The 16381-nt window shown below is 41.6% G+C and overlaps 1 protein-coding gene across 1 annotated transcript; it reads right to left on the reverse strand.

Annotated features, from left to right (window-relative positions):
• Nucleotides 1-7838: 7838 nt before the first annotated feature.
• Nucleotides 7839-15581, reverse strand: LOC123033910 (poly(U)-specific endoribonuclease-like; the record flags this gene model as incomplete). The annotated part of the gene is given in 5 exon segments (XM_044450839.1): nt 7839-8102; nt 9333-9486; nt 11042-11150; nt 11236-11361; nt 15422-15581. Coding segments are annotated over 5 exon segments (813 nt in total), but the record flags the coding sequence as incomplete, so codon positions are not given.
• Nucleotides 15582-16381: the final 800 nt, after the last annotated feature.

Raw genomic sequence — 16381 nt, forward strand, 5'->3', positions numbered from 1 at the left:
ACAATGCTGTATTGTGTTTAACTGTTCTAGTGAATATTGAAGTATTTCTCAAGTGTTTTATATGCACAGAAAGATAAAACATATGCATAGACTAATACAAGTATTTGGCTTGCCTATGTAATCCAACTTACATACAAATTCAATTTAAGGATGTTCTCAGGAATGAAACTCATCCATAACCCAGGGATGACCTGTATAGATTGCTACTATAAAAGAAACAAAGAGAACAAAAAGGTAAAAGTTTGTAAAATGGACCACTGAGGAGCCTGCGTTGACCCTCCTGCCCATAGCCCTTCAAGTCACTGCCTACTGCATGGCCCTCTCCTGATGCCCTCGTACGAGAAGGGCTGGGAGGGGAGAGAGACACATCTACAGCACGCCAAGCCAGGATCCTCCTCCCTGCAGGTTTGCCTAAGCCAGCCGATGACCAAGGCCATCCACACCTGCTTTGCTGTCACTACCATGCTGCTGCCAAGGACTGCTGAGGAGCCTGCCTCATGCCGCGTAAGCCATTCACCATGGGCCCCGCTCTCAGTACCCTGGTGAGAGTGGGGACAAGGGGCAGGGGGAGAGAGAGAAAGAGAAAGAGAGGGTGAGCAAGGAAAGAGTATTGATTAATTCACCTAAGGTATAACAACCCTAGTGCCTGTAATACCAAGAAAGGCACTGGGGTGTTAGGGTTGCCACCCAAGAGGAAAGAAGGGAGCAGCTCAAAAAAGGTTGGGGACCACTGCGCTAAAGGGGTCAGATCAGGAACTTCAGGAGCAACATCTTTCTCTCTGTGGATGTTTGTCTGAGGAAGGAGTTGCCAGGCCTGTTCTGTCTGCTGTGTTGTAGATGGTCAGCAAGTAGAACTAACCCACCAATTCAGCAAGAATAGGAAACAATGCAAGCCAAGAGAGTTCTAACTAGTTCCACAGATCACAGAAGTGGTTAGCAAGTGGAAGACAACCGGAAGGCCATATGTTGCTGACTGGCTAAATAAAATGCAGAAATCTGGTTCGTGGCACAACTGACACCTGGTTGATGATATCAAGTGGATCTTGTTTGTGGATTTGTGGATTTTAAAAAATGTTCCTTTGAAAATGCTCAGTTTTTTAATATAGCACACCATGTGATTGCAGAATGTGAATGGATGTAAGGATCTCTTATAACTGACATAGAGGAATGTCTGTTGATACATATAATGAAACAAAATCTATATTGACAGCCCTCTCCCCCATACACAGGCAGCAACTGTTTCTTATTAACATTGTGTCCGAAGTTCTTTAAAGAACTTTTTCTTCATTAACTTGCCAATAAGCTTGAAGATGAGTGACCCCATTAGCAAACAACCACCTTTCCACAATTGTTTGTTTATTACTTGATGTCAGAGAATTTCATGCTTCTCTGATATCTTGGAAATGATCTCATTGCAGAAAGAATGCAGGAGCAAACTATGCAAGGAATCAAGGGCTGAGGTATTGATAGGTTTGAGATGGGACTCTACGAGAATTGATGTAGATGCCTAATTGATTTTGATTGGTCTGAGCTAAGCCTTCTGTGGTATATTGAAATTTAGGAGGTAGTACTTTGTACAGAGAATGGGCAGCATACTCTGAATGCTCTCTCTACTTATTGCTTCTAGATTCAACACCCTAACAATGTACCACTACTACTTTGTCCGGAATTTTTGAAAGTTTTCCACCGGTCATGATTTTCTGCATTGCAGCAATATTATGCAGCAGTACCTTTCTCTTGAAACCATCTTTTTTCCAGCAGAAAAAAAATTAGCAAGATTCTTTTCCTGTAACAATGTAATTCATTCTCTCTGTGTATGCAAGTATTCTCCCCCACCACTGCCCCAATTATGTGAACTTGAACCTGAAATTCATTGAGGCTGTTTATATGGGCAGTCTGTTACATTTTATTTATTATTAACATTTATATACTGCCTTATTTGCTGAAAAGCCACCAAGGCAGTACAAAACAATTTAAACTATAAAACTTAAAACAATGAGAAACAAGAGAATTGCAAACTGTAAAACATCAAAACATTTTAAAACTGTATAATTTAAAAGCCTAAATTAAACAGACGCATCTTAGAAACAAAGAAACATAGAAACAGAGCGAGTCAGAAGGGGTCTCCCGGGCCATCTAGTCTGACCTCCGGCACCAGCCAGCTCCGCTCACTACATGCCCACCATGTGCACATCCAGCCTAACCTTGACACCCGCACCAATGGGGCCTCAATGACCTCTCGTGGAAGCCCATTCCACACCCTCGAGGTCCTGACTGTCAGGAAGTGCTTCCTGGCATCCAAATGGAACCTTGGGTCCCTGAGCTTTGCTCCATTGGAGCGCGTCCTGCCTTCCTCTGCAGGGGAGAACAGGTCTCTACCCAATCTTTACATCATTTCTAAGAGTGGGAGTGAACCACTCTTGTTGAGGCAATACATTCCACAAAGTGGGAATGACAGGAAATCCCATGCATGCATGCATGCATGCATCATCTGGCTTCTCCAGATGATGGTGCCCTCAAAAGGCCCTTGCTCACAGATGTCAGTGCACTGTGGCCCTGCTACTGGGTATCAGATGGTAGTTCATGCTTCAGGGGCAGTCCCACACAAGCCACACTGCAGTCCTATAACCCTGATGTAACCAAGGCATGGAAAACTGTTCCACATCAGATCAACTCAGGGGAAGTCACAGCTCATGCACCAAATATACTTGTGGAAATGCCACCTTTCCCACTGCCATGTCCTGAAGATTGAGAGACAGGGTGCTATTTGAGCATCCATTATTGGAATATTTCTTCATCCATCCATTTGATTTATACCTGGTCAGTTCTACATTGCAATAGATAAAACATCCAGTTAGCTCAACTGGAGCAAGGGCATGTGTCTGGTGTGGTCTGTGCCTCATCATCCTGGATTTCTTTCCACCATGCAGCTGGAGACCAGCTAGATCCCTCATGTTGTCTCTGCCTGTTATTCCCTTTCTTATTGACTCTTTACAGTACTCTTAGATCAGCCTAAATTAGTCTTAGATCAGGCCTTGGACTGGGAAATAGACAAGGCTGATAACTGGCAAGAAGAGATTGATAGGAAACTCTAGCAAGCACCTGCTTTTACAAACCTTTTGAATAGGAGGGTTGATGACCTTATGCCCATTCTCCTACAAGTAAGCCCCAGTGAACACACATCAAGTATCTGTGTACAGGATTGTTCTGTAAATGTGTAATATATAAGGCAGCAAGAAAATGGCAGTTCAGGAGCTGGAGTTACTGGTGTAGGTTTCACATATAGCAAATTACCTACAGATGATGCCAGCCCTCCTTTGTCCTATGCCTGTAACTTCACCAAAGGTGGTGGGGGGCAGGAGGAACAAGTGGAACTGTTCAAAGCAGCTTCTGAAAAGGCCATTGTTCTCCTTACAAAGTCAAACATTTGTATTGATAGAGGCAGAAGCAGAAATATGCACATTAACTCAGTGAGCTAGCACAAGGCTGACTAACATCAGTTTCCTACACAGATGGAAGGAAAATCAAGCACATAGTAAGTTTCCAGAAGAAAAAGAATACTGTGCTAAACTATTAACATTACTGAGCTATGTTTACAAGGCACTGCAGGCTGCTTTTCTGCTTTGATTTTAGGCTGGAGCTTTACGCAATTTTTGTTAATCTGATAGTTTTCTTGCTGTACAAAATAAGCATCTGCAGCCTTCAGAGGATGAAAGGTATCAGATGCTCTGCTGACATTCTTTCCTTACCAGAGCACTGACTCTTCTTCCATAGCAGCCACAGAAAACCAGTCTCCTGTGTGATGCTGAGAAGAGGACACTCATTCACCAGCTCCTCAATAAATTGGATTAGCCATATAATACCAGCTATATCAAAAGGCCTTTTCCTGGACAAGCAGACATGATCTAGAAAGATTTAATGGTTGATTATATTGAAAATGGCTATAAGTTACTGGGGAACCCAATATAAGTCATCCACCAAGGTGACCAATACAGTTTCTGTTCTCAAACCAGGCAAAACAAAATCAACAACAACAACAAACCAAATTTGACAATTCTAAATAATCAGTGTTGACCAAGATTTCCTGAAGTGGAGTTGAAAGGCACCACTCTGCTCTCCAGCATGGGAATTCTAATACTAGTTAAAATTATCCATATACAGGGGTCTAAGTTTAATTTATTTGATAAGGGCCACATTACTGGTTCCTTTGTTGCAACCCTGTCTGAACAGCAATATTATCAAAATACTGGCCACAATGAGCCTCCAAGTGTTCCAACAGTTGCTCCACTGGATCTTCATGAATACATCACTTCTCAAAATAACAAAATTAGCTAACATTATGCAGATGTAATGCTGGTGGAAAAGTAATTAAATTCACCATATCATCACAACCACAAATTAAGGTCTAAAAGGGATTCTAGTCTATATTGATAATGTTCCCTCAAGTCTTCTGCCATTGCCTTCATCTCTTTGGAGTTTGAATATTACCTAATATTGAGCTATGATGCAACATGTATGTTTGGACCAATAGCATCAATCGCCCAAGCCATTCCCATAATACCAAGTTCAGTTAAGATCACAGCAGGACCACAGGCCAAAACCGCAGGAAATTTCCCCAAAGACACCAGGGATCATCTGTGCTTCTGGGAGTGCATCATGAAGAACAGTCCTCCACCCCTATGTAGACAAGATGTTTATAGAGAAAAACTGATCTCTCTGTGGCAATGAAATTGTTAACAGTAGGGAAAACCAATTCAGGGTGTAATCAATAGGGCTGATAGATATTCTCTGACCAGCTATAAGAAAAGATGTGTCAGAAGAACTCTTTGATGTCTTTGATGGGCCTTCCCTTCACCCTCACAAGCAGCACAGTTCCATCCTAGTCATGGATCCAAGTGTGAATTTGAGGGGTGGGTGCTAGGAGGTCATGAGGGGAGGATCTAGGAATCACCCTTTTAACAGAAAATCAAACTGGTGCCTCAACCTCTCTAGCAAGCAGGGCCCAAATTGGCCATCTAAATATTTTTGAGAGTATGGGGAACACAGAGGGAATTGTAGCCTCCATACTCTTCCGGTGTTTGAATGGAGGTCCATAACCTGAATTCAGAAGGTTATATCTGTTCAGCATGGGAAAGCACCCTTACTCTTCTCAAAGTCTTTTCAGCCTTTCATGGCAAAACAGAATGGAGGAAAATGTTCTTAGCTGCTGCAATTCTGTCCAGCAGCATTCTCCTTTCATCTGATCCCTATCCATATCTGTTTCTGCCAAAACCTACTTAATCTTGGAGATGAGGTAGTGCTAGTTAAAGTCAGTTAGCAAAGGCCTTGGATAGATTGCTATTTGACATTTATTATACAAGTCAGGTTGCAGCTTGACAGCCTTCCTGCTTTAAAGCAACCAAGAACTTTCTCATAATAGCCTTGCCACCAATTCCCCAGCAAGGAAAGCTTTCCAGCCCTGGGGCTTTGTCATTCTCCATACATTCAACTGGTCACATAGTATCTTTCATTGGGGCATCGATATCACAGCAGTCCTAATGTGGTGATAGGGCAGACGGGAGAACCATCTCCTATTCTGCCCTGCTGCCTCATTGAAGTCACAGTGGAGAGTGGGGAGGAATCTTATTTTATGGCTGGTTTTCTCCATCACCATCATTTCAACTGGCTTCTCCCTAATGAAACAATGGAAGAAGGGACTTCGCTAGATCAGCCTCAGGGAATTGTTTGTGGACTATTTCGGGGGTCTGAAGAGCTTATGAATCTTCTGCTGCCCTTGGGATATCCCCAGCCTACCTTCATTCAGGCTGCCTGCAGTGATGGCAACTGGCTATTTTACTGCCACCAGGCACACCTTCTGGCAGCAGAACTTCTCTGCCTGCAGAGAGCTCTGTGATATTCTATACTCCCCGACACACTGGCCCAGGGCCATCAGACTGAAGCCTTTTCAGGATTTTCCATCCCAGCCATTCAATTGGAGGAAATGGAACATCTTGTTTTCTTTTTGTTTCAGATAAAAACTTACCTGCTTAATACATGTTCAAGTTCTGGGGCTGATTTCTTTTTGTGAACAAATTATTCTGTTGTTTTGAACAAAGTCACAGTTTACGGCTTCTGTTTCTAATTTATGCTCTGAGAAATGTCATTTTTTAGCTCCCTCATTTATCATACTTTTTTTTAAATTAGCTTGAATGTAAACTCTTGATCTGCAGAAGTGATTTAGGTTTGTTCATCTTGAGAACTGCTGTTTTTCATGCTATTATTCCACAAAATATGACAATATTCAACAAAGAAACTTCAGGGTGCCATGATAACTGGATTTTGTTGCTCTGGATGAATATCAATGTCAGTTCCAGTGAAGTATTATCAAAATACAGTTATGAACAAATCGAGGCCAAGCAATCTCTTTGTGTGAGATGATTCTCAGCAGAAAAGTGGCCTGCGTCTCCAGGCAATATTCAGGAAATATTCTGAATCAGGGTCAAGCAGTTGCTTTCCAACAAACATAAAGTGATGAGGCTGAACATGTAAATTCACATGCAGTTTAGCTTCAGAGATAAACTGTGCATATTAAATAGCTATATTTTTTCTTTTGCTGTCTCTTTTTAAACGGCCAGACTCCCAGTGGAGATGAGAGAGAGAGAGAACATCTCATCTGCTTTCTGAACACAATTTATGTTTCTCCCAGACAGTGGCAATTTGTAAGCCTGCTCTCATTAACATTTAAACACATAAAGAAAAAGCATACAGAAACATCTTGCCTGGAAACCAGGTCCTAATAAATCCCTCCACTTTGACACTAGGCCTATCAAATGATTGCAGTAAGGCAAACCAAGAGGCAAGATCATTTTTTCTGCCTGTGTTAGTAGTGCCTAGGTAAAACACTGCATGCACATGGGCCTGTGCAAAGGGATTCCACTAGGCAAAAGCGGCATAGAAGTTGAACTTTGTGGTGAGCGACTGTGTTGCTGTGAGGGAGATATAGTGCACTGGCTGGAATTCAAGGTTTGAAGTGGAAATGGTTAACATTTTCATATTTTCATGCACATCTTGGCATTTTTTCCCTTTAAAACCCCATGTTTGCCTGCAGTAGCATATAACTAAAATGATGCAGTGGTAGGTGAAATATTTTCCAGATGGACGGCAATCATTACAATTGTTTCTCTGAGGAGCTCTTAGTAAATATTCAAGGAACCCTTAGGGTTTCCTAGAAAGTAGCTGAAATACACTGCAAAAAATATATAAGGCTAGGTCTGGAAAAGAGGGGGCTGGAAGTGCTGTATGTAGCTTACAGAATTTCACTAATTGCATATTCCTGCAAACCACTTAAAATAGACAGGCACCACAGAAACAAAAGGTCAGCTGAAAGGGAAATCCCACAGACAGGAGCTGTCAGGTATATCAAGGGAGAGAACAGGCAGAAGAACCTGGCCTAAAGAGCTAAGCCACAGAAGAGGAAATGGTACGTCTTTAAAGGTACTCTCTAGTCTTTTATATAAACAGATTTCTCCCTTATGGAAGACATGTTAAAAATCAAAAGGAAAGAATCATACATTTTAGTTCAAGACTGGGCAACTTGTAGACAGAAACATCTGGAGAGCCACAATTCCCATCAGTCCTAGCCAGTGTAGGCAATGATGAGGAACCATGGAACTTGTAGGCCAAAACTTCTGGTGGGCCACAAAATGCTTACTCCTGTTTGGGGGTGATCTGTGCTTGTTTTATGCATAATGTTTGAAATATAACTCTCTAAATAATAGTAACAGAAAACACAGTGAAGTGTCAAGTCTGACATAATCACTGCAAGGCACAATTCTTTTCCAAATTAAACTTTGGGTTCATCAGTACAAATCTTCATTGTTGCTGCTGATGAGGATGGGATACGCTGTCCCTATGTGCTCTCCATGGCAGTAGACAACAATCTCCAGGTCATACTCCTCAATTCTCACCTTCTGGCGTGTCATTTTTTCATTTGATTGCAGGAAAACAACGGTGTAAAGGGCAAATTCAAACTCAGGGCTGACACCAATGAAAGTGCTTCTCACTGGCTTTATGAGGCCCTTCCAGCTGAACTGAAGGCTTAAAACCTGGTCATCCTCATCAGGCTGAAAACAAGCATGCAAAACAGTAAAAGCTGCGTGCTGGGGTTACATTTTCCCTGATTCAGACTGAAGACACGGCTGAGCATGGCAGTGAGGCAGAGGGTGTCCCTGTCCCCTCTGGAGCTTGAGCAAGGCAGTGTGGCCAGCGCCCAAATGTGGAAGCAACAGGAAGGAGACATGCCAGGGGGATCTGAAATGGCCTCAGCTTCCCCACCCCCCACCAAGAGATGGAGGGCGTGAAGACTTCAAAGAGATCCCTGAGGGAAAATGTTAGGAATAGAGTAAGAATTTGCCTTGGCAATTTCTCCAGCAATCTAAGGATTACAAATGTAAATTGCCTGGGAGCTTTAAAGCCATAGAGGGAACACAGACATTTCTATGTGGAGAAGAATATATTCAGACATTTGTTTGATGCAATTTGTTTCAATGTTGTTTAATAAAATAAATCTTGTTTAATCTAGACAAACAGAGGCTGTACATAGGATAGTAGAGTTGGAAGGGGCCATAGGTATGTTCAGTTAAATATTTTCAATGTATATAATCTCTACACACTCGAGGTTCATCCTTATGCACTCTTAATTGGAAGCTTCCTCTATTCAACTCAGAGCCAAATTAGGCATGACTTCTACTGTATTGCTTTGGCTATGTGCTGCCTCTGTTGCCAGTGGGCAAAAGATTTTTTTCAAAATTCAATTTTTACTTCAAGGCTTTCATAAAATGGAAATTTGGCGCAAGTTGGCACAAGTTTAAAGATACCCTTAACTTTTTCATGTTATCTTGCATGTATATCTGTGTTATGTTACTTAGTTTGCATGTTATATAGTTTGCATGTATATCTGTGTTATATGTGTGCACGTGTGTTTTCAAACATCCATCAAGTAATTACACTTGATACAGAGGGAGATTGCCCAAGTGAAGACCAGCAGGAGTCAGAGGCAAGATGTTTGGTACCCTTCTGCTTTGGACGATAGTCTCAGTTCTGCAATGTCTGAACATTTTTTCCGACATCAAATCCAGTGAGTGTTGCTTGTTTGCAAATTCAAGGAAAGATTGATGAAAACCAACAGTTGCAGAATACGAGACTACTGTGTGTGTGTGTGTGTGTGTGTGTGTGTGCGTGAGTGCGCGCGCGCACGCTTGCGCACGCAAGACAAACACACACATTATAAAGTACACATTTATCTGTATTATATATACATGCATCCCAAATAATGATTCTTCCCATTCTCTTACCCAACATTTGTTTTTTCTGGCCATATAGCCTTTGTAGTCAATATGCTTCAGTTTTTCTTCAAGGTAAAACTGCACCCAATTATGTAGACCTAAGATAACATGCCCTCGCTTAGTTTCCCCTACAAACACATGTTCGAATCCACAGGAGTCAGGTCTATACAGGAGAAAGGGGTTTTTAAAAATATAGTTAAAATAAGAGATAGCCACTAATTATTTAATCCAATGTAAAAAAAAAATCAGGACCTTCATTAAATTCATTATCAACATCTGTTCATAAAAATAAAGAGAGAATGATAAAAGCCCCAACACATTTGATAAGGTTAGGAAGGAGGGCTGTACATAAATCAGAAAATTCCTAATTCATTTTGTACTTCTCCCTAGTGAACTCACAACGATTTGTCTAAACCTGCCTCATAGTTCAACCAGATCTGTATTATGGGGATTAAAGTATTGACTAAGGTGCAAGCTCTAACTTTAGGACATACCTGTCTCTTGCTGCCACTCTCACTGTTCGTTGCATTGGGCATTTTGGTCACTACTTATAAGCAAACCCTTTGGCCATCCTCTCTCTCGTGATTCACCCCTCCCATCCCTTACAATTCTGCTGTTCACCTTCCTTCTACCTGATGAAGGCTCTTCTCCTCATAACTGGCTTGAAGATATTCCTCTTCATATTTGTATCTCCCTGATCGTCCAGGTGTATATAATATTGTTCTCTTCTGTGATAGTTCTTGCCTAAAGACTTTTCCTGTGTCTAATATGCTGTTGTATTTCCCAAAGATGTATTCACTCCCTTTGTTTATTCTGCTCAAGCTGCTGAGATCACTGCTCTTGCTGAAGCATCAGGACAATCAGTCAATATCTTGACGTTTGGGGCATGTCATGCTACATGTCAACTGGGAAAGCAGTTTAGATTTATTATATCATCCAGACATGAACATTTGATTATTGCCTTACTTGAAGCTGTTCAGATCATTTTTTGGCCCTTACAAAGTTCATTTTGGAAAAGTCTAATTCTGTTCCACATGGTAATGCTTTTTCTGATTACGATATATTTCCCTTGACTCTACACCCTCTCTTTTTCTTGAAGTCTCTGAAGGAAGTTCCACCATATGCTGCTTCAATAGAAAAATGTTGCGGCTACTGAGCTCTTGAGACCATATTGCACTTCCACTAATAAAATGTGTTTACTTACAGCCTTATGCCATCAGTTTGCTAGCATAGCTCACTCACAGGATCATGGAAGAAAAAAGAAGATGGAGAACTTTAGGAAAAGGCTACAAAACCTTAGGAACAAGTTATAGGACCTTATTTTTGTACATGTTAGTCTACAAGTGGTGAATAGGCACTTTAGCATACACCCAGGAGAGCTCAAACTATTCTGGAGCATAGTGGCTAATGGATTTCTTGGGGTTAACGTCACAAAAAGATCAGTAACGTTTATTATGGTTTCTGTGTTGTATGTTCTTTCTACAATAAAGAAAAAGTAGTTCACTTATAAAGGCACTGTTACATCTTCCTTCTTTTTGAGATTCTAGAACCCCAAATTGGATTGTGGTAACTATTTTACTGCTCAGATGCACAGAAAGGTAAGATGCCTGTACAATTTTTCTAGGCAAGTAGAATGCATAAATGGTATTATAAAAATAGTGAGTCAAGAATAGTGATTCAAGCTAACATAAAAACTTTTTGAATAACTTCATTTATACACTTTTCCTTGTTGCTAAGAGTAGAGTTCAAACCGAATAGTATAGAGCTGAGACTTGAAATCCTTAAGATCCAGTTTAGTTCTTGCCTTTTTAACTAAATACTGATGAGTAAGCAGGAAGAAATGAATAAAATTGAATTTAGTTCACAGCTGGAAATCAATCAGATGAACAACAAACTGAAAAATATGCTGTACCCACTAGCATCACTTCAGTTTCTAAAACTGCATCAAGAAAACGATTATTTTCAGCTGTTTCCTCTGGAGTCACCAGCTCTGCTACACCAGTTGATGCCTCATAGATATCCAACAATGAAATAAAAGCTATAAGAAGAAAGAAAATGTTAAAACTGACTCTGTAAGAGGCAAAGAGAAGTTTCATTTGCATTCCTTACTGTGGATCGAGACACATATTCAAGCCACGTACACAAGACAAAAACGTTTTCCTGTGGGTTGCAGAAAACTACTGGAAATTAATTAAGCCAAGTTGGGAAACGTTTTTTCAGTCCAAAGGCCAGATTCCAAATGAAGAAGCTCTTGAGGACCATCTTTGGTGGGGACAGTGTCAGATAGGGTGACACAAATGTTTTCTTTACTAATTTAAAGCCTATTCAAAGGTAAGCAGAACAAATCTGTATAGCTCTGTAAGAAGTAAACAAGACTAAATTAGCAACATTTCCAAATAATATTTCCAATGAGTGCTCAGGATCAAAAGCCTCTGGATAACAAGCCTCAGAAATAAGCAGAACTGCATCAGCTTTCCCCCAGGTCCCATACTCTTGCTCCAGCAGAAAAAAGATCTTGCTGAGCTTTATCTCGCTGAGCAAAAGAAAAGGCCTTCTTATTAGGAAGCTGGCAATTGACAAGCAATTCAGCTGAGGTGCAATCCTCTGCAAATTTATCCAAAAAAGGCCTCCAATTCTTACTATGCCTCAGCCAAACAGTCAGAATTGGTAGAACTTTTTTCAGTCTAAAGTTGTATAGGATTGCACCCTTAAAAACAGAAAATGAAAAATAAAAATTCGGGACAAGCACGTCACTACACCACAGGAAGTTATTTCATTCTCCCGTCTTGTGGAACTTGAACATGCTATACCTTGCTAGTCTGGCAGCGTGGGCTGGTTACACAGCTCTTGTCTTAAGAGATTCATTGCAAAGCTTAACCTTATTTCACATTTTCTGTTGTTGGCATCTTTTCCATGTTTTGACTCTCTACAGATCAGCTGGTTTATTCTACCTCCTCAGAAATAAAAAAGAGCTTTTGTTTTCACTGGATAAATAACTCTTGTTTAACACATAGTGCAATCTGCAGACTGCAGCCAAACAGTAAGCCAACTTGGAACCACAGACATGTTTTATAACAGGTAAAGCTTATAAGTCTCTCTCTACAAAAGCAGTCATCTACTCCAAAATGTATTCAGCATTTGCTACAACCCTAACCCTCTCCGAGGCACAATCAGTGAGAGTGTTCAAGGATAGGCTAGACATGCACATGGTGGGAATGTCATGAGCAGAGCCAGCTGGAGCCGGGGGTCAGACTAGATGGCCCAGGAAGCCCCTTCTGACTCACTCTGTTTCTATGTTTCTACTATGTTTCTACTGACAAAATGTGATCCACTGGAGAAGCAAATGGCAACCCACTCCAGTATCTTTGCCACAAAAACCCCATGGATGGTACCAAAAGGCAAAAAGATATGACGCTGGAAGATGAGCCCCTCAGGTCAGAAGGTGTCCAATGTGCTACTGGGGAAGAGCAGAGGGCTAGTACTAGTAGCAGCAGAAAGAAGGAAGCGACTGGGTCAAAGCCGAAAGGACACTCAGTTGCCGATGTATCTGGTGGTAAAGGAAAGTCCGATGCTGTAAAGATCTATACTCCATAGGAACCTGGAATGTAAGATCCATGAATCAAGGCAAGCTGGATGTGCCCAAACAAGAGATGACAAGACTGAACATTGACATCTTAGGAATCAGTGAACTAAAATGGACAGGAATGGGTGAATTTAATTCAGATGACCATCAGGTATACTACGGCGGGCAAGAATCCCTCAGAAGAAATGGAATAGCCTTCAGAGTCAATAAAAGAGTAGGAAAAGCAGCACTTTTGGAGATGGGATACCATCTCCAAAATGACAGAATGATCTCAGTTTGAATCCATTGCAAACCATTCAACATCACAGTAGTCCAAGTCTATGCCCCATCCACTGGTGCTGAAGAGGCTGAACTTGACCGGTTCTATTAAGGCCTACAACACCTTCTAGAATTAACACCAAAAAATGTTATCCTTATCATCCTTATCAGGGGGATTGGAATACTAAAGTAGGAAGCCAAAGGACAACCAGAATAACAGGCAAGTTTGGCCTTGGAGTACAAAATGAAGCAATGACTGGGATAATATTGTCAAGAGAATATGCTGGTCATAGCAAACACTCTTTTCCAACAATCTAAGAGACGACTCTACACATGGACATCACCAGACAGTCAACACAGAAATCAGATTGACTATGTGCTCTGCAGCCAAAGATGAAGAAGCTCTATACAGTCAGTAAAAACTAGACCAGGAGCTGACTGTGGCTCAGATCATGAGCTTCTTGCTGCAAAATTTAGGCATAAATTGAAGAAAGTAGGGAAAAGCAGTAGGCCACTCAGGTATGACCTAACTCATATCCCTGATGAATATACAGTAGAGGTGACAAACTGATTTAAGGAATTAGATCTGATAGACAGAGAGCCTGAAGAACTATGGACAGAGGTTCGCAACATTGTACGAGAGGCAGCAACTAAAACCATCCCAAAGAAAAGCAAAATGGTTGTCTGAGGAAGCTTTAAAAATAGCTGAGGAAAGAAGGGAAGTGAAAGGCAAGGGAGAAAGAGAAAGATGAAACTCAAATACTTTGGCCACCTAATGAGAAGGAAGGACTCCCTGGAGAAGAGCCTAATGCTGGGAACAATCGATGGCAAATGAAGAAGGGGACGGCAGAGGGTGAGGTGGCTAGATGGAGTCACTGAAGCAGTTGGTGTGAGCTTGAGTGGACTCCGGGGGATGGTGGAGGACAGGAAGGCCTGGAGGAATGTTGTCCATGGGGTCGCAATGGGTTGGACCCAACTTAGCGACTAACAACAACAACAAAGATATGTGCTGTTGCAGTTCAAGTCAATAAATTTTTTCTCTGTTTGCCTTCTTGAAAACATAGAAACAGAGTGAGTCAGAAGGGGTTTCCCTTCTGAGCTCTGCTCATGACATGCCCACCATGTGCATGTCCATCCTATCCTTGAACACCCTCACCGATGGGGCCTCAACAACCTCTCGTGGAAGCCCATTCCACACCCTTGGGGTCCTGACTGGCAGGAAGTGCTTCCTGACATCTAAATAGAACTTTGGTTCCCTGAGCTTTGCTCCGTTGCAGGGGAGAACAGGTCTCTATCCATCTGCTTGTGACATTCCCTCACATACCTGTATGTCACCAATATAGCCCCTCTGAGTCTCCTCTTCTCCAGGCTGAAGAGACCCACTTCCCTCAGTCTCTCCTCATCCCCCATCCCCTGCAAACCGGCCACCAACCTTGTGGCCCTGCGCTGCACTGACTCTAACCTGGCTATATCCTTTCTGTAATGAGGGGCCCAAAACTGAGCACAATACTCCAGTTGTGGGCGTACCAGAGTTGTATACAGTGGTAATAATACCTCTTTCGATCTAGAAGCCACACTTCTGGCTATGCAACCAAGGGTGGCGTTCACCCTCTTGACCACCGCATCACACTGCTGACTCATGTTTAGCCTGCAGTCAACCAGTACCCGGAGGTCCCTTTCACAAGTGCTGCCCTCAAGCCACTTGTCCCCTAACCTGTACTTATGACACCTATTCCTATGCCCCAAGTGCAAGACCTTGCACTTATCCACATTGAACACCATCCTGTTGTCTCCTGCCCACTTCCACAGTCTGTCCCGATCCTTTTGGATCTGGAGTACCTGCTCCTCAGTTGTGGCCACTGCCCCAGTTTTAGTGTTGTCTGCGAATTTGATCAGCAGACTGTTCACCCCTTCTTCCATGTCAATTATGAAAAGATTAAACAGAATCGGCCCCAGGAGACAAAACAAAACGGCAGGTGGAGTGTGGGGAACATTGGCTTTTTTAGTGGAAGCCCATACTGAGCATAATTCATAATTTTATTATATTTATTTGTGCTTCATAGAACTAATTCACTAGGCTGAATTTGTTCCTTAATTATGCTATTAGACATTAAGGATGCCACCTGATGCATATTCATACAGAAAAAAACCTACGTTCCCAGCACACTAGGCATGCATAGACGTGCATCTTCCTACGTTACACAAAATTTCCTGTAAAATGCATAGACAACCATCCCATTTCATTGTGGATTTGAACAGTGAGTGGCATGTCGGTTTACCCCAGAGGTTAAGAAAATGACCAATCCCTGTAAGGAAATTGTATAGTCTTTTCCAGGCATAAAGTGGTTAACATCTGCATCCCAAAGCTCATTGAAAAGCTTGGAGAGCTCATGATTCCAAGTCTGCCTAAAATCAAAGAGAAGATGCCATCAATTCTAAAAAACTATCCATGTGGGTTTTCCCTGGTGACTATGCTGCATCTCCCATGCTCCACCCACTTTCCCCTGAATGCTGATCAGTTCTCAGATTTTCCACATTTCCCCCATTCTAAAAGTTAAAATGCCACTTCAAAGGTTTAGTTATGAGCAATAAGAACTTTGAACCAAAATATGCTGTTATTTGGTGTATCTTTTTGCCTATGTCCCCTACACCATTAGACTACTGCTCCTCACAGAATGGAACGAAGAGACTGCCCTGTAGTAAAGTCACAGTATCAGGGTGGTTAAAAATTGATGATTTTTTAAAAAATGGATTTTTTAAATTTAAATTGGTTTTTTTAACTAAAATGCTTTTCGAGGAGGAAAAAATTATCTAGATATAGTTTTCTACTTAAAAGACATTATACGGCTGCCCTTGAAGACGGTCTGGATACTTCAAATGGTTCAGAAAAGAGCTGCCAGGATATTAACGGGAATCGGCAGGTGTTCACATATAACACAATGCCATGCTCTTCCAGAGGGTTCTGTAAGGTTATTGGGCAATTTTTCTATCTAGAAGATATCCTCACATATGCTTGGTTTTACAGTTCACAAAACTGGATTTGTTTCTGCAGAGGTCACATGCCTCTTCTTCACAGCAAAAATGTTATAAAACATAAAGAGTTGAGAGAAAGACCTTACTCCTATTGTTCCTTTGCAAATTCATGTACACAGAACCAACCCCTGACTTCTTTCATGCTAAGTTTCAAAAAATTCAATGAATAGAAGTTTGTTGGGAG

Source organism: Varanus komodoensis, unplaced genomic scaffold, assembly GCF_004798865.1.
Source record: "Varanus komodoensis strain SLA01 unplaced genomic scaffold, ASM479886v1 scaffold69, whole genome shotgun sequence".
NCBI classification, from domain to species: Eukaryota; Metazoa; Chordata; class Lepidosauria; order Squamata; family Varanidae; genus Varanus; species Varanus komodoensis.